This window comes from Phacochoerus africanus, chromosome 2, assembly GCF_016906955.1.
Source record: "Phacochoerus africanus isolate WHEZ1 chromosome 2, ROS_Pafr_v1, whole genome shotgun sequence".
Taxonomy (NCBI): domain Eukaryota; kingdom Metazoa; phylum Chordata; class Mammalia; order Artiodactyla; family Suidae; genus Phacochoerus; species Phacochoerus africanus.
The window spans coordinates 165631072-165649318 of NC_062545.1; the positions used below are offsets into that span (position 1 = coordinate 165631072).

The following is an 18247-nucleotide window of genomic DNA, read 5'->3' on the forward strand; positions in this document are numbered from 1 at the left end:
TTTGCTGCAGCTGTGATTTAAACCTGGGAACGTCCACATGCCGCTGGTGTGGCCCTAAAAAGACCAAAGAAAAAACAAAAACACCCAACAAATGAAAATTAGAGAGGATCACCAGTCCTGGGGCCACCAGATTTGAAGAATACAAGCTTGCATCTACCCTGAGCCTTATCTGTGGCCCTATGTTCTACTCCCAAACTATAAACCCACTTCCTGTTCTCCCCCAAAGGAGGGCACAGCCTTTAGGGCATTAGCCTGCTGTGGCCTCCTTTGCCCAGCAAAGCAATAAAGCTATTTCTTTCTTTCTTTTTTTTTTTTGTCTTTTTGCCATTTCTTGGGCTGCTCCCGCAGCATATGGAGGTTCCCAGGCTAGGGGTCGAATCTGAGCTGTAGCTGCCAGAGCCACAGCAACACGGGATCCAAGCCGCGTCTGCGACCTACACCACAGCTCATGGCAATAGCCGGATCCTTAACCCACTGAGCAAGGGCAGGGATCAAACCCGCAACCTCATGGCTCCTAGTCGGATTCGTTAACCACTGCGCCACGACGGGAACTCCCAATAAAGCTATTTCTTTCTCCTTTCTCATGTTTCTATTCAGCTCCAGTGGACTGAGGCCTGAGTTTTGGCAACAGAGGGAACTATCTAACACTCAAGGCAAGTGATTCTCAAGAGTGCTGCTGTAATTCCCAAGGTCCCCCAGCTGAACTGTGTGAATCTGGGATCCTGAAAACCAAATGACCTTTCCTCTGCTTTTCAGCCTCTAGAATTCTCTGCACTGCTCAAGTCTCTGACCTCTCAAACACAACTTGCCAAGAGCCTTTTTTGGGGTCCTAACACACACACACACACACCCCTGGTGGAGCTCAGGGTGGAGACCAGGAGTGAGGCACTCTGAGCTCTGGGAAAACTGGAAGAGCAGGTCTTCAGATAGATATTTTAGGAGATTTTATGAGCCCACTTCTTGCATCTCCTCATATCTAGAAAGACACTAAAACCCTTCATGGTGATGTCTGCTCCTCATGACTAGTAGTAACTTTCATGAGACCAGCAGCAAACTTGGTAACATGTGTGCACGGCTGCACGCACCTTCCCCTTCTTCACATATATCTTGATATTCCCCTTTCCTCTTTGGGGCACTATTTCAGAGCTATCTGAAATACGGCCTCCTGGGCTGTAGTTAAATGGACAAAAGTTGTCATGGTCACCTATGAATGCAGTCACTTGGAAGGGTGGGCTGGTGAGCCCTGAGGGAATTCAGGAAAGAAAGAATACTGGTCTGTAGCTGAGGTGCACAGCAAAGGAGTGATTCCAGTAAGCTCACAGAAACTGGTTTTCTGTACATCTTTTGTTCCTAGTACCTCCCCTTTGTTGCAAAAACTCATATATCCTAGCTTACCCCATCACCTCCTCGAAGTGGTTTCTCAGGGCTACCTGAGATGCTCTCTCCTGGGTTTAGGTCTTAGTTTTGCCCCAAGTAAAACCTGACTCTCAACTTTCAGTTGTGTTTTATGTTTTGTTTCGTTTTGTTGTCTTTTTGTTTTTCTAGGGCCTCACCCACAGCATATGGAGGTTCCCAGGCTAGGGGTCTGATTGGAGCTGTAGCTGCTGCCCTACACCACAGCCACAGCAACTCGGGATCCAAGTCGCTTCTGTGACCTACACCACAGCTCACCACAATGCCGGATCCTTAACCCACAGATCGAGGCCAGGGAGCAACCCCGCAACCTCATGGTTCCTAGTCGGATTCGTTTCTGCTGCGCCACGACGGGAACTCCTGTGCATTTTTTTTTTTTTTTAAGTTGACAAGAATAAGACTAGACCCCCAGCCACTTCAGAGCTTCCCAGGCCAGGCAAAGAGTACTTACTTCTCCCAGAGTCCACATCAAACCTCTGGTTGCTATAAGACCTGGACCAGTCCAGAGGCACCAAAAGAGTATCTGAGAAACTATGGCCACAGACAAGATCCCTAGTGCTCCCACAGTCCTGGGGGCCTCATGGGACCCAGGAACACTGAGGTGGCTGCTGCAACTCAGACCCAAAAGGCAGAGACTGCAGCAGCGGGGGCAGGTGACCTGGGAACCAACCCTCCTCGTTCTACCCCTTTTTCACCTCAGGCCTTTAGACAAGGCCACCCCCTTGACCTCATGGATCTTTTGTTGAACGAATACATGAAATTTGCTTCTAGTAATATGTTTTCTCACATAATGAAATGAAAATCATAATGATAACACCCTCATTTCAGGGGGTATGGAAAGGTCTTCAATGATAAAACTTTCATGGTCTGGGAGCTCTCGAGAGCAAGCTGGGTTCTAGAGTTCCATTGTCACTGTGGTTGGTTCCTTTTTTAATTTTTTAAAAGCAGCTTCATTGAGATGTTATCCACAGCCCACATACAGAGAACTTAACGGAGTTCCCGCTGTGGTACAATAGGATTGGTAGCATCTTGGGAGCTCTGGGACGCAGGTTCAATCTCCAGCCAGCACAGTGGGTTAAGGAGCCTGCATCGCGGCAGCTGCAGCTTAGGTGCAGCCAGATGAAAGAGATGATAGCGCTAGTGAGTGGCAAAAGGCACAGAGCTCCTGTACTCTTTCTGGGTACACCATTCTCCCTGCATTACCATGTGTTCACCAACCCCAAGGCTCTCTGAACCCCATCCTTTTTTGGGCTTTTATGGGGACTTCATGACTTAGGCATGGTTGATTAAATCATTGGCCACTCGTGAATGAGTCACCCTCCATCCCCTTCTCCTATATCTGGAGGTGATTAAGTCATATCAGCAGTGATAAACCATGCTGATGTATGTACCTCTGAAATAAGATGATGCAAATAGCAGTACACCTATGTGGTCTTCCTCTCAAAAACATATTACCCAGTCAATTACGAGAAAAACAGACAAATTCCAATAGATGGGCATTCTGTAAAATATCAGTATGCCTCAAGCTGTCAATGTCAAAATAAACCAAGTCTGAAAACTCACAGCCCAGAGGAACCTAAGGATATATGACAACCAAATACAGTGCAGTATCCTGGGTAAGATCCTTGAACAGATAAAGGACATTAGATAAAAACTAAGAAATCTGAATAAACTATGGACTATTGATTCATTAATTATAACAAATGTACCATATTAATAATAACATGTTAATGATTAGAGTATCTGAGTGTGGGGTATACAGGAACTCTCTGAATTATCTTCATAATTTTTCTGTAAATTTAAAACATTTCTTAAAAAATAAAGTCTATTTAAACATACATTCTTGGTGTGCCCATTGTGGTATAGCAGAAACAGAAACAAATCCATCTGGAAACCATGCGGGTTTGATCCCTGGCCTCGCTCAATGGGTTAAGGATCCAGCTTGCTGTGAGCTGTGGTGTAGATCGCAGATGTGGCTTGGATCCTGCGTGGCTGTGGCATAGGCTTGCAGCTATAGCTCCAATTCAACCCCTGGCCTGGAAACCTCCATATGCCTCCAGTGCAGCCCTAAAAAACAATACATAAATAAACAAATAAATAAATATTATTGCTAAATTGAGTTTAGGATATAAATGCAGAAATAAATTATGATAGAAAATCTATGAATCCAATTTTCTTTTTTCTTTTTTCCCCTTTTCTTTTTACAGCTGCACCTGCAGCATACAGAAGTTCCAAGGCTAGGGGTCAAACCGGAGTGGCAGCTGAAGTGCTTGCCGCAGCCACAGCAACACTGGATCTAAGCTGCATCTTAGAACTATGTCATAGCCTGGAGCAATGCCAGATCCTTAACCCACTAATCGAGGCCAAGGTTCCAACCTGTATCCTTACTATGTTGCGTTCTTAATCCACTCGGGCACAACGGCAACTCCTGAATCTAATTTTCTGGGAAAACTTATGGTTATCCCAATATCTACCTACAAGGTAAGGAAAAAAATGCAGTGTGCTAGGAGTAGAATGTAACTAGCTCAATCAAAACAGTTTCTATCAGATACTTGTTGAAGCTCAGTACAAAATGAAGATGCAAGACCCTTGTTCAAAAATTAAGAATTTCATGGAGTTCTCTTTGTGGTACAGAGGAAACGAACCTGACTAGTATCCATAAGGATGTGGGTTCAATTCCTGTCCTCACTCAGTGGGTTAAGGATCCAGCATTGCCGTGAGCTGCGGTATAGGTCTTGGACACGGCTCAGATCCTGCACTGCTGGGGCTGTGGCATACGCCAGTGGCTGCTTCTCTGATTCAACCCTGGCTGGGGAACTTCCATATGCTGCGGGTGCAGCCCTAAGAATAAACAAATAAAATTAAGAATTTTATGAATCCACTGACAGATGAATGGATTAAGAAGATCTGGCACATATACACAACGTAATACCTCTCAGCCATAAAAAAAAAGAAGAAAATAATGCCATTTGCAGCAATATGGATGGAACTAGAGACTCTCATACTAAGTGGAGTTAAGTCAAAAAGAGAAAGACAAATACCATATGATATCACTTATATCTGGAATCTAATATATGACACAAATGAGTCTATCTACAGAAAATAAACAAATTCATGGACATGGAGAACAGACTTGTGATTACCATTGAGGAAGGGATGGGGAGTGGGGTGGACTGGGAGTCTGGGGTTAGAATATGCAAACTACTGCATTTGGAATGAATAAGCAACGAGACACTGCTGTATAGCACAGGGAGCTATATCTTATGACTAGTGATGGAACATGATGGAGAATAATGTGGAAAAAAAGAAAGTATATAAATGTATGACTGAGTCACTTTGCACTTAATGGTGGTCCATAAAAGCTTCGACCAGAATAAGAAAGGTACCCACTGTCGTCTCTATCAGAGTTCAACATTGCTGAGTTCCCAACCAGTTAAGTAAAACAAGAAAAAGAAATAGTGAAGAGTATGACTTAGAAGGAAAAAACAAAGTTGTGATTTTCAGATGATGTGCTTACTTACCTACAACATCCAGCAGAATCTATAACCTATTAGAACCAGAGTTTAAGATTACTGAACACAAGAGCAATAACTAAAACTCAACTACATTACTATATATTAGCAATAAGCAAGCAGAAATCATGATTTAAGAAATCTGTAATAGCCATAAAAACAAAATATTACGTAAAGGAAATCTAACCAAAAAAAAAAAAATTTTATGGTGAAATTATAAAACCATATGGAAAGAGATAAAAGTAGACCTCAATGACGGGGAAGATTTACAATGTTCATGAATATGATGGACAATGTTATATGATATATAAATTTAAAGATTTAAAGTAATAAACTGAATACTTGATGCCTCTCTCCCAGTTTAAGAAAAAAGATATTTTGCCAACACCTTTAAAACCCTCTGTGGGCCTTTCCCTAGTCATACCCCTCACTTCCCACTGCAGGTAATCACTATCCTGGATTTTATATTAACCATTACTTGCTATTCTCATGACTCCCCCCACCCCAACAATCAGAAAATTATTTTATTTGAAAGAATAGCCAAATTCCCAGTGTACAAAGAGATAAAAATCAGTCTCAATAGACTAGGACCCAGTTTAGATGCCAGGCAGCTAAGCCACTGCTTGGCCCGCTAAACGTGGCCCCAGAGCACTGTTTGAATACTAAGTATTTCCGGAGTATAAAGGAAGAGTATTCAAGTCTCATTTGCATACCCATAATACACTGCAAATAGTATGAATGTTTTCAAGTTAACAAAAATTTCTTTATTACTCAACTTTTTTAAGTATGAGAATATTAATTTTCAGAATTCCTTAAATAACTTTTTTCAGGCAGGAACTTTTGGGATAAATAGTCACCATCAGTGCACTAGGAGTTAAAGTTACTAGAAAAATGAGTTAGGCAAGTCAGCTGGTATACTCTGGTTTCTCTTCATATCGTATAAATCTTTCGCCTTTTACTAAAGATTTCCGTGGAGAGGAACAGTTCTGAGTCTTAAACCAATTTTTTGTGGGCCTTGCTTTAGCAGGGCTATTTATGTTGTTAAAGGAAAGGTAATAGTATTGGCTGCTGATTGTGGTTTCTACTAAAGCTGACAAGCTCTCTAGTTTTCATTTGTTTTTTTCAGGTGCACTGTAGTACCCACTTGCCTTCTCTTTATAATTTTCTGCGGTGCAACTTTTTTTAGTATGACTCATGAGTATTTGGTGTTTTGTTTTTTTTAGGAAGTTTATACCTTTTTTGCATCTCAAGGGTTCTGAATAAGCAGTATGCTTATTCTCTCTTACTTTGCCTTTTTTTCTCCCTTTCTTCCTCAGAGCATATAAATAGAGGGCCACTGTGTCAGGGCTCTTCAGGAAAACAGAACCAATGGGCTATTATGCAGAAAGAAATTTCGTAAGGCACAAGGCTGTAGAACCAGGAGTGCCCTGGCTCAAACAGAGCACATTTGCCCTTCTTCCTTGATTTTGTTCTACTGGGGCCTCCAGGGATTGCTGGTGCTCACTGCACTGGCAGTGGTGATCTCCACTCTCTACGGATTCAAGCGCTCATCTCTTCCTGAAACACCCTCACAGGCACCCCCAGAAATGATGTATTACCAGCTATCTGGGCATCCCTTAGCCCGTGAAGTTGACATATAAAATTAACCATTGCAGCCACCTTCACCTCTGAGTTTCATCCTCACAACCACGCCATTCGGGAAGCCACACTATGTGCTCTCCAGACAATTCCCAGACCCAGAGCACCCTGGAGTGCCGATGTCCTAACCTGCAGACTCAGTTTGCTTGTCTCTCCTTGGACAGTAACTCCTGTCCACTGTCTCCCTCCAAGGATCACAGCCAGGATGAAAGGATTCATTTAAGTCCAGTGGAAATGGATGCTCAGACTGGTGCAGGTCACAAAGTCAGAGGAGTGGATCTGGGATTACTACCCATGCTGCCTGCCTTTCAGCCCCAAGAAGACTTAACATTGCTGTAAGATTTTACTTTCAGATGTCTCAAGATTTGCTTTGGGGGGTCCTCTGTGCAGGAGTATGGAACAGGGGGAGGTCGTAGGGGTGCGGAATAGGGATTAGGGATGCTCTGATCTAGCTGCAGCGGAGAAGGACTAGATTCCTATTTCTTCTCTCCATGAAAGAAAAATCTAACAGTCCAGTCCCTTGGTCAAGTGAAAAACCAAGACCAGGACATTGCTAAATTCCTAGCTCTGCACTGTCCAAATGTAGCCAAACTCTAGTCATGTTGGCTACTTTCATTTAATTAATCAAATAAAGCAAAAAACTTCCATTCCTCAGAGGCACCACTCAAATTTCAGGTATGCCAACAGTCACACATGAGTAGTGGCTGTCTCTTTTTTTTCTTTATGGCTGCACCTGTGGCATATGGAAGTTCCCAGGCTAGGAGTGGAATCGGCCCTGCAGCTGTGCAGCCACAGCCATAGCCACAGCAACACCATATCTGAGCCACATCTGTGATCTACACCGCAACTCACGGCAACGCTGGATACTTAACCCAATGAGTGGGGCCAGGAATCAAACCCACCTCCTCACAGACACTATGTCAGGTTCTTAACCTGCTGAGCCACAACAGGAACTCTGTGGCTGCCATTCTGGACAGCACAGAACACAATCATTGCCATCATTGCTACCGTAGACCAAGAACTTCCTATCATTTGCATGCCAAGGCAGGAACCACCAACCCATCTCACTTCCACAGAGAGGCTAGGCTGGTCCCGGGGAATGAAGGAGAGGTTAGTGAGAGGCCAGGGTGAGTGTTTGACTTTCGGAGATAAATGGAAGACTCCTTTCCTGCCTCCCTTTTGCTGACTGCCTTTTTCCTGCTTCGCAAAATAAAGAATTCCCTCTCTTATCCACCCCAGAGCTTACCCAGGTGCAATGCTGGAGGATGTAAAAATATTCAGGGCTCCCCAAAAATGTCAATTTTAAATATTTGCAACAATTTTGAGGAAGAGAATGAGTCTGGACAACAAATTCCTTTGTAAATTAAAAGGATTCCAAAACTTCTCTTTCAACAGAGTTTAAGGAGGTCATGGTCCAGTTATCACCTGATAATTCATTACATGGTAGTGTAACCAAGAAGGACCCTAGGGGGTCTTTCCAGGAAAAGACACACAACTGCAATCAATATCCTCCGCACACCTCTTGTTTGTAGAAAAACTTTAGCCTCCTGTGCCTTTCCTGAGTTCCAAAGAATAACCTTAGCCAGAGAAAATAGATGATTAACAAGAACCTACCATATACCATGAGAAAAACTACTCAAGAGTTCCTGTCATGCCTCAGTGATTAACAATCCTGACTAGCAACCATTAGTATGAGAATTTGATCCCTGGTCTCAGTTAATCGATCCAGCGTTGCCATGAGCTGTGGTGTAGGTCGCAGATGCAGCCCAGATCCTGTCTTGCTGTGGCTGTGGTGTAGGCTGGTAGCTATAGTTCCGATTCCCGATTCGACCCCTAGCCTGGGAACCTCCATTTCCTGTGCATGCAGCCCTAAAAAACAAAACAAACTCAGTAGTTTGTAGTAACCTATATATGTGGGGAAAAAGAATGGATTAATTTATATGTGTGACTGAATCAATTTGCTATATACCTGAAATTAATACAACATTGTAAATCAACTCAACTATACTCCAATAAAATTAAATTTTAAGGAGTTCCCATTGTGGCGTAGTGTAAATGTATCTGACTAGTATCCAGGAGGATACAGGTTTGATCCCCAGCCTCACTCAGTGTGTCGGGGATCCGGCTTTGCTAAGTTTCTTCGGTGAGCTGTGGTGTAGGTCACAGATGTGGCTCCAATCCCACATTGCTATGGCTGTGGTGTAGACCAACAGCTGTAGCTCCAATTCAACCCCTAACCTGGGAACTTCCATATGCCAAGGGTACAGCCCTAAAAAGAAATAGAAAAAAAAATTAAATTTAAAAAAGAATTTCACTTAATCAGAGAAGTGAGGCAAATGAAGAAACAATGGAAAACAGTCAAGGAAGACAAAAGAAAAACAGTTTAGCTATTAAACAAATTCAAGGCCCTTTAGTTGAAGGAGTTCCTGTTATGGCTCAGGGGTAACGAATCCGTCTAGTATCCACAAGGATTCAGGTTTGATCTCAGTGGGTTAAGAATCCAGTGTTGCCCTATGGTGTAGGCTAGCAGCTACAGCTCTGATTCAACCCCTGGCATAGAAAACATCCACAAGCTGCATGTGCGGCCCTAAAAAGTCGGGGGGTGGGGGTGGGGAGGACCTTTAGTTCCTCCTCAAGGCCTATAGATAATATTCTGAGCTGTATTCTTTGAGCTGTTTTGCTGAGACTGAAACTCCTACCAGGTGGAAAAAGTTAACCACATGTTGCCCACAAGTAGGTAGACCCCAGATTAGTTGGAACCAGATGGTTGCTAATGTTGATTTCAAGTTACTTCACCACCAACCAATCAGAAGGTCTAGGTGCTGATCATACACCCCACAAACACAGTCCCTCACCCCGCCTTTAGAAACCGTTCCCTGAAAGCCATCAGGCCTTTTGAGCCTGAACTTCTGGGACTCCTCACTTGGCGCCCTGCAATAAGTGCTGCAGTTTCCTTCACCATAACCCAGTATCAGTGGATTGGCTTCACTGGATGCAGGTGAGCAGACCCAAGTTCGGTTCAGTAACTACAGTGAGTGACACCGTTGATACCCCTTCCATCTACTGATTTATGGGAAAAAGTTTCTTAGGTTACAGCTATAAAAATGAGAAGAAAAAAAACAAACCACTGAAACTAAACCCTGTCTTCTCAAGCAATAAGCAATACAGATCCACATAATTAAGAGATACAGTTCCGGAGTTCCCATCGTGGCTCAGTGCATTAAGAATCCGCCTAGGATTCTTAGGTTCTTAAGAACCACAGATGCAGGTTCCATCCCTGGCCCCTCTGAGTGGGTTAAGGATCTGGTGTTACTGTGAGCTGCAGTGTAGGTCACAGAAGCAGCTCAGATCTGGTGTTGCTGTGGCTGTGGTGTAGGCCAGCAGCTGCAGCTCCAATTCAACCCCTAGGCTGGGAACCTCCATGTGCCTCGAGTGAGGCCCTAAAAAGAAAAAAGAAAAAAAGAGAGAGAGAGAGATGCATTTCCATGCATACTTTCAGAGTTCCCACTGTGGCATAACAGGATCCTCAGGGAAGCCAAAAAAAAAAAGACACTTTTATGTGGTTTTTTTTGTTTTTTTTTTGTTTTTTTTCCCCACTGTATAGCAAGGGGGTCAGGTTATCCTTACATGTATACATTACAATTATATTTTTTCCCCCAGCCTTTCTTCTGTTGCAACATGAGTATCTAGACAAAGTTCTCAATGCTATTCAGCAGGATCTCCTTGTAAATCTATTCTAAGTTGTGTCTGATAAGCCTAAGCTCCTGATCCCTCCCACTCCCTCCCCCTCCCATCAGGCAGCCACAAGTCTCTTCTCCAAGTCCATGATTTTCTTTTCTGAGGAGATGTTCATTTGTGCTGGATATTAGATTCCAGTTATAGACACTTTTATGTTTAATGATTATCAAAATTTGTTATATATTTATGTTGAATTTGTTAATATATATATTTATTTTGATCAAGCATGTACTAATAAATGTAATTTAGTCAATCCAGAAGAAAAATATTAGTGCATAAAGTTTTGGGTTTTTTTTTTTGTCTTTTTGCCATTTCTTGGGCCGCTCCCTTGGCATATGGAGGTTCCCAGGCTAGGGGTCTAACCGGAGCTGCAGCTGCCAGCCTACACCAGAGCCACAGCAACGCAGGATCCGAGCCGCATCTGCAACCTACACCACAGCTCACGGCAACGCCGGATCGTTAACCCACTGAGCAAGGGCAGGGACCGAACCCGCAACCTCATGGTTCCTAGTCGGATTCGTTAACCACTGCGCCACGATGGGAACTCCCAGTGCATAAAGTTTTAAGTTCAAAGGATGGGAAAAAATTTAAAAATTCATTAATGTATTTATTTTACCATAGAAAAATATGATCAGGTGATCAATAAAATACTTTCAGGTATAAAAAATACATTTGTATTAAATTCTTAGGGAAATGGAAGTGGAAAAACAAGTCCAAGAAGCAAAAGGAATTATGTAAAAATTTTTTTAAAATTATGATGAAATTATCAAATTTCTTGGGTATTCACCTTCCATTGGTTACAATTCAAAGTAATATAAAAATTTAGTGTCAGTATTTACAATCCAGTATTTACCTTTGCATCTATTTAAATGTATTGTATGGTAAGTGATGTTATGAAAGCTGTACATATGATCTTTAAAATGTGCAAGAGGAACAGATATTTTCAAAATTCTTTCACTGAAGTATGAGAACAAAACACTGCAATCTCTGACCTTAAGAGGTGGGCACTCTGGCCAAATTGGCCACCACATGGAAACACCGCCCCCTGTGTCCAACAGAGGCTGTAGCAGAAATAAGCCAGGGATGAAAGCTGAGACTTAGAGGCCCTGGTTCACCTTTCACTGGAGCGTCCTTCTCCACTGCAGAATTTGAAAGGATTAAGCGCTTCAACGCTTGCACCTGCCACTTGTAGCTGTGCCCTCTGGGATCCAGCTCTAACAATTAGGAACCAGAGAACAATCCACTAGAACAGGCACAACTGATTTAAGGTAGATCCCCACCGGAAGAGCAAAACCATTCAATAATAATCCTACAAATGCAGAAAAAGTATTTAATAACTAAAATACCCATTTATTATATCTCTAGATTGATAGGTAGAAAGATTTTAACATTTGCCAAACCTAATGAGGAAGAGCAACCGAAAACCTGGAGCAAAGAACATAGAACAGAGAGTGTTCTAAATGTTTCTTTTAGAGTCAGGAAGAAAAACAAATCACAATTTTTTTTTCCTTTTTTTTTGTTTTTTTTTCGCCTTTTCTAGGGCCGCTCCTGCAGCATATGGAGGTTCCCAGGCTAGGGGTCTAATTGGAGCTGTTGCCACCGGCCTATGCCAGAGCCACAGCAACGCAGGATCCAAGCCACGTCTGTGACCTACACCACAGCTCACGGCAACACAGGATCTTCAACCCACTGAGGGAGGCCCCGGATCAAACCTGCAACCTCATGGTTCCCAGTCGGATTCGTTAACCACTGTGCCACTACGGGAACTCCAAATCACAATTTCCATCAAAAAATTCCAATAAAGGTTTTCATGTTTTATATTTTGGGGCATGTCTTCTATTATATATTAGAATGAATTATTGGCAGAAATGGAAGTGCTGGACATACTATAAACAATGAACCTACACTGGCCTCGAAAGCTCCAGGTTTACATTCAGAGATGGGTCCATGCTCTGGATTCAGAAGTCCTGGAAGCTCCATGATTCTCTATGCAGCCCGGAATGGCTAAAAACAAAAGTTAACCTTCCTTGTGTTTCTCTAACCAGTGAAAGCTGCCCAAGACCCTTCAAGAATGAAGCTGACCAAAGGTCCCCTCCAACCTAGGAGCAGAGAAACACTCTTCAAGATGTTCAGAGAGCTGCTCCTTTCCTCTCGTCTCAGTGACTGAGCCCCTGGCCAAGCCCTGTGAGCTGCAGCTATCAGCACAGGGTGGGAACTTTGCATCTCCTGGGGTCTTTTAGCTTCCAAGGACATTGTGAAATACAGCAAGAATGCAAAAGTATTAAAACAGCAGTTCCCTTCGTGGCTCAGTGGTTAAGGAATCCGACTGGGAACAATGAGGTTGCAGGTTCAATCCCTGGCCTTGCTCAGTGGGTTGAGGACCCAGTGTTGCCATGAGCTGTGGTGTAGGTCGCTTGGATCTGGCATTGCAGTGGCTCTGGCATAGGCCGCCAGCTACAGCTCCAATTAGACCCCTAGCCTGGGAACCTCCATATGCCGAGGGAGGAGCCCTAGAAAAGGCAAAAAGACAAAAAAAAATGTGTGAATGATTCTTGAAAAGATTATGCTAAGTGAAGGAAGCCAGTCACAAAAAGCTACATGTTGTATGCTTCCATTTATAAGAAATGTCCAAAGAAGGTGCTTTAGAGACAGAAAGTAGGTTAGAGCCTGGGGGATGCGGGAGATGGAGAAAACTGCTAATGGGTGCAGAGTTTCTTCTGGGGGTGATGAAAACATTCTAAAACTAGGTTGTGGTGATGACACACAATTCTGTAAATATGCTAAAAACCACTGAATCATACTTTAAATGGGTGAATTGTATGCTAAGTGGATTATATTTTTAAAAAAGCTGTTTTTAAAGTGTACTACACAAATTTAAATCAAATATATGATCGACTTAGCAAAAGAACCAGCAAAACGAAAAGCAAACGTGCCAGAGAAGGTGTCAAAGTTGGTAAGAGGAATATATTTACATAAGCCACGAGAAAGAAACAAAAAGATGCAATTTCCTTTCCCAATGTGGTTCAGTTACCACAATCGTTAAGAGATATGTGTACATGGTCAGAGCTCACACGCTGTAGAGGAGAGAACAGCTCATTTTAAAAAGTAGACTGGGGCTTTGGGATTGGCATATATGGAATAACTGGCCAAAGGGGACCTGCTGTATAGCACAAAGGACTCTACCCAATATTCTGTGGTAATCTATGTGGGAAGAGAATCTGAGAGAGAATGGATGTGTATATATGTATGACTGGGTCACTTTGCTGTACAGCAGAAATTATCACAACATTGTAAATCAACTATAATTCAGTAACCTTTTAAAAAAAAATTTAGGGAGTTCCCATTGTGGTTCAGCAGTAACAAACCCGACTAGTATCCATGAGGATGGGGATCTGATCCCTGGCATTGCTCAGTGGGTTAAGGATCTGGCAGTGCGTGAGCTGTGGTGTAGGTCAAAAGTGACTCAGATCCCACGTGGCTGTGGCTGTGGCGTGGGCCAGCAGCTGTAGCTCCAATTCAACCCCTTGCCTGGGAACTTCCATATGTCGCAGGTGCGGCCCTAAGAGAAGACAAAAATAAAAAAGTTGGATGAGGAGTTCCCACTGTAGCACAGTGAATTAAAGACTTGATATAGGTCACAGTTGTGGCTCAGAGTCAATCCCTGGCCTGGGAATTTCCAATATGCGAAGGGGTAACCACAAAAAATAAAAATAAAAAAACAAACATAAGGTGAGACTCCAGGTCTGAAACCGGAATACAAGATTTCATTTCCAAAAGTAGTATCAGGTGAGGCAGGAAACCTGAAACCAAGTGTGCAAGTTCCAAATTTAAACAAGACACTGCAGCTGACGTTTTCCCAAACGGAGAATATTCTAGAGTGTACTGCTGGATGTGCAAGGTACAAAACAAACAGACAAAACACCCATGGGTCCACCACGCAGTTTAAGAAATAAGCAACGGTCAATCTTTTAAAAGCCTGGAATGCCCTGCACTCCATGGAAGGGAAGAAATCGCCGTCCTAAACTTTATGTAAATCACTTACTTTTTTTTTTTTCCCTTTTTCAATTTAATAGCAAAGCCTTTATCAGACATCAAAGGCAGGTGTACAAACACACAAAATACATAAAATCTGGGTCTCATCTTTCCTGCGTTTAGAACCTAGCCAGCCAATCCTCCGCTTCGCCCCCTAATGGTGACGCAGGGCCACGGTCTGATACTAAGATTCCCCAATCAAAAGGACGCAGACTCGCCTTATTTGCATACCCACAGTGCACTGCACACAGCACAAGTTTTAAATGGCGAAATTAAAAATTTCTCTTCCACTTATATTTTCTGAAATTAGACCCTTTGTTTATAGAGTAATGTATAACTTTTTGTTTAGGCGTTGGATCTTGGTAATATCTAGTCACTGTCAGTGTTCTAGGAGTTGCTGTTACCCGAGGTGTGACTTACACACACACAATACATACTCTGGTTTCTCTTCAGACCGTATAAATCTTTCGCCTTTTACTAAAGATTTCCGTGGAGAGGAACAACTCTGAGTCTTAAACCAATTTTTTGAGGCCTTGTCTCTGACAAGGCTACTTATCAATGTTGAAAAAAAGAGTCACCTACTTTCAAGTTAAATGCTCAGCTTAAAGTGTATGAGATATAAGTGTGCCTACTTCTCGTTGATAAGTACATATTAAATAAGTATGGCTCCAATCTCTTTCTTCTCAGTAGTTTCTCACTTAAACCTTAACAGCTTATAAACTTATGAATGCAGGGATATTGTTCTCATTTCCAATACTAGACCTCCCCTGCTCTTAGAAAGCACCGGGAGCCTAAACTCACGCTGCATTTGCTCCAAATCCTGAGAACACTGAAGCCCCACTGTCCCGTGCCACATCACCTTAGAAAAAGCCTCCTGGAGGCCTTTAAAGTCCTGAACTTGCCCAGTCTCAATACCCAAAAGCTCCTAGTCAGCAGCAGAAATATCAGTGGCTTATTGGCTGGGGGGAACTTACAAGTCGCAACAAGGTCCTGGAGGGCACCTCATACTGTGCGTCGCAGGCATGACAGGGCAGCAGTCTTTGTTCCTGGAAGGAGAGGGATGTTACCAGTTACCGGGAACTGACAGCAGGTTGGCTCATCGGTTGCCAGGGAAACCGCCAGAGGAGCACGCCCCTCTCACTGCACCTTTTTTGGGGGGAGGGGGTCTTTTTGCCATTTCTAGGGCCACTCCAGCAGCATATGGAGGTTCCCAGGCTAGAGGTCCAATCGGAGCTGTAGCCACCAGCCTACACCATGAGCCACAGCAACACGGGATCCGAGTATCCTCTGCAACCTACACCACAGCTCAGGGCAATGCCAGATCCTTAATCCACTGAGCAAGGCCAGGGATCGTACCCGCAACCTCATGGTTCCTGGTCGGATTCGTTAACCACTGAGCCACGACGGGAACTCCATCACTGCACCTTTAATAAGTTACTTTGGTGGAGATGTTCTGAGCTAAAGATTAGAACAATCAGCAGCTGAGGCTGGGGGGCAAGTACAGGGAGTAAGAAGGAAGGTTGGTCATGTAAGTGGGGTGTAGGTGAGGCAGGCACTGGTGGAGCAGGGGATGTGCAGAGAGCAAGAGAAGAGCTATCTTGGGGTCCTGATCATATAGAAGGGGACCTCCAGTCAGTGAAGGTGTCTCGCTTTGGTGTTTTCAGGGCATGATGAGATCCCTTCCTTGCTCTCAGCCTGCCACACAGCTGAGAGGACAGTCCTTGGCACAGCATCTGTTTCTTCAGGGGCCCAAATCAGCACCATTTGGGGGGTGGGGCCCTCACAGCCCAGAAGCACCACTCCTGGCCCTTCCTGGGACCCCCACACCAGCAAAGTGCCAGCTCAAGATCCTTTCAGAGCTCCACAAGATCCCTTTCCCATCCTGTCTTTCTAAAGGCAGCTCCAAGATAGTCTTTAGAACACATAGGAATTCTAATTACACCCCTTTTCCAGAACAATTGAGTTGTCTGAGGGAAACTCTTCCCCACCATAGAGAAGCCCCCTCACTTCCTCAAAAGTAATTTACCTCCTGTAGTGACACAAGGAACTATGGGACCCCTTTTTTTTTTTTTTTTTTGATGAAGAGACCAAAAATCTCTCAAGTTCATCTTTCACAGGGCTCATGTTGTCCTGTCATACTTCATTCCACAAACATTAACAAAGGCCTTCATCAAAGACATAATTTACTGTTTCTTCCCAAGGACCCTACATATTGAAAGAGTGCCCACTGCATTTGTCAAGTAAGAATTTCCTCATTTTCTATTTTTTTGTTTGCTTGTTTTTTTGGGCCACACCCCTGGCACTTGGAAGTTCCCAGGCCAGAGCTAGAGATTGAATTAGGGCCACAGCAGTGACAATGCTAGATCCTTAATCTGCTGAGCCACCAAGGAACTAATTTTCTACTTGTAATGAATCAAATGCATACCTGTCCACCAAGGAGAGTTCTGATCAACATGGGGAGGCCAGAGGGCTCTCCCCACGCTGGCCGAGTCCCATCACAGGAGGAGGAGCGAGTGGTGGAAAAGGAACAGCTGTGGACCAATTTTGAAGCAGCTCCCCAACTCCAACCACCTTCTCCAGCCTGGGGACCTTTGGTCTATTATTAGCAGACTGTAGGGTGGACAAAAGCCTGGGTTGGGGTTAAGGGCATGCTAACTAGCTGGGTGACCTCCTCCAGGTGTGAGTACAGTCAAAAATCCAGAAATACCAAAACTAAAACCACCAAATCAATAAAGAGTACTTAGTAAGGTTTTATTATGCCTATAAAAACAGTTGGGGAAACAGGAGCTTCCAAATTCAAAGAATGCCATGCAGCTCAGGGGCATGAAGTTACAGGATGGCTTATAAAGTGAAAATGAGGAAGTTATTAACGTTTACAATGACTGGTTATTACAATGGGGTTTCTGATGGCAGGGGATTGGTTTAAAGTGATTATCTCACACCATTTCTAGGAAGATGACTAAAGTTTCTTTTATGATTGTCAGAGGCATTAACAAGAAATCACCTAAGTTTCACTTACCGTCATGAAATCAGCTAGATTCCGTTTTGATTACAGGGCCTGTATGGTTTTATCTGCTGAGGGATGTCTCAAGTCTGTCTCCATTTTGCATTTTAACAGTATCCTCTCTGCGGCTTGGTCTCTCCATTTGTTAAGGGAGGACCTGAGTCAGATTATCTCCACATTTGAGTCCAGATTCTGACATTGTATGATGCTAAGCTCTGGGCTCTGTGCTCAGGGGAGTGGAGGTAAGAGTGCGACAGACAGAAACAAACAGCACCGCCTGTGATTCCAGTGAGGCGCTGCTTCCTGGGCGGGAAGAAAGCCACAGCGGGGCAACGCTGAGCTTCAGGGTCAAGATGAGCTGGCCAGACAGGACACGACACGCCAGCGCACGCCCACGCACGCACATGCGTGTGCACGCAAACACGCATGTGCAGAAGCTCGCACATCCACGCATGCGTGCGGCCCACATCCATGCGCGCGCACATTCATCCCCAGTGCTGTGAGCGACACAGCGTCTGGGTTGCTGGGGGCTTACCCACCTCTCTGCCCTGAGTCCCCAGCTATCATTTCTCGGGGTCTGTCTGTGAGGCTAGATTTGGGCACTGTCCTAGCCCATAAGCTGGGTTTTCCCTTCCCTTTTTTTGTGTATTGTTTGTTTGACTTAAATGAATTAAGAAAAAAGAAAAAGGCATAGAGCTGCTTGAAGAAGAACCAAATTGATCCAGAGGGAAGAAGGATTTTGGCAAGAATAAGAGAAAATCCAGGATAGACTGGAGTTGGGGAGAGAAAGAAGGTGCAGGTGGAGCCCTGAGATAAGAGAGAAAAAGATGGACAAAGAGAATATTCAGCTGACTAGGACCCATGAGGTTGTAAGATCGATCCCTGGCCTCACTCAGTGGGTTAAGGATCT

General features: G+C 43.8%; 1 protein-coding gene and 2 non-coding genes across 3 annotated transcripts in view; 2 read left to right on the top strand and 1 right to left on the bottom strand.

Annotated features, from left to right (window-relative positions):
• PARP16 (poly(ADP-ribose) polymerase family member 16) overlaps nt 1-17594 on the bottom strand; it is a 46417-nt gene extending 28823 nt beyond the window's left edge. Inside the window, exons 1-2 of the mRNA XM_047767076.1 lie at nt 17353-17594; nt 15308-15379 (exon numbers count right to left, since the gene is read on the bottom strand). Of these exons, the coding sequence (XP_047623032.1) occupies nt 15308-15379; nt 17353-17358 (78 nt within the window). The 5' untranslated portion in view covers nt 17359-17594. The remainder of the gene's footprint in view (nt 1-15307; nt 15380-17352) is intronic.
• On the top strand, nt 5840-5956 carry LOC125121808 (U5 spliceosomal RNA). The gene has a single exon (XR_007133660.1). It is a non-coding gene; the product is annotated as a U5 spliceosomal RNA (small nuclear RNA).
• LOC125121807 (U5 spliceosomal RNA) lies at nt 14767-14883 on the top strand. The gene has a single exon (XR_007133659.1). It is a non-coding gene; the product is annotated as a U5 spliceosomal RNA (small nuclear RNA).
• Nucleotides 17595-18247: the final 653 nt, after the last annotated feature.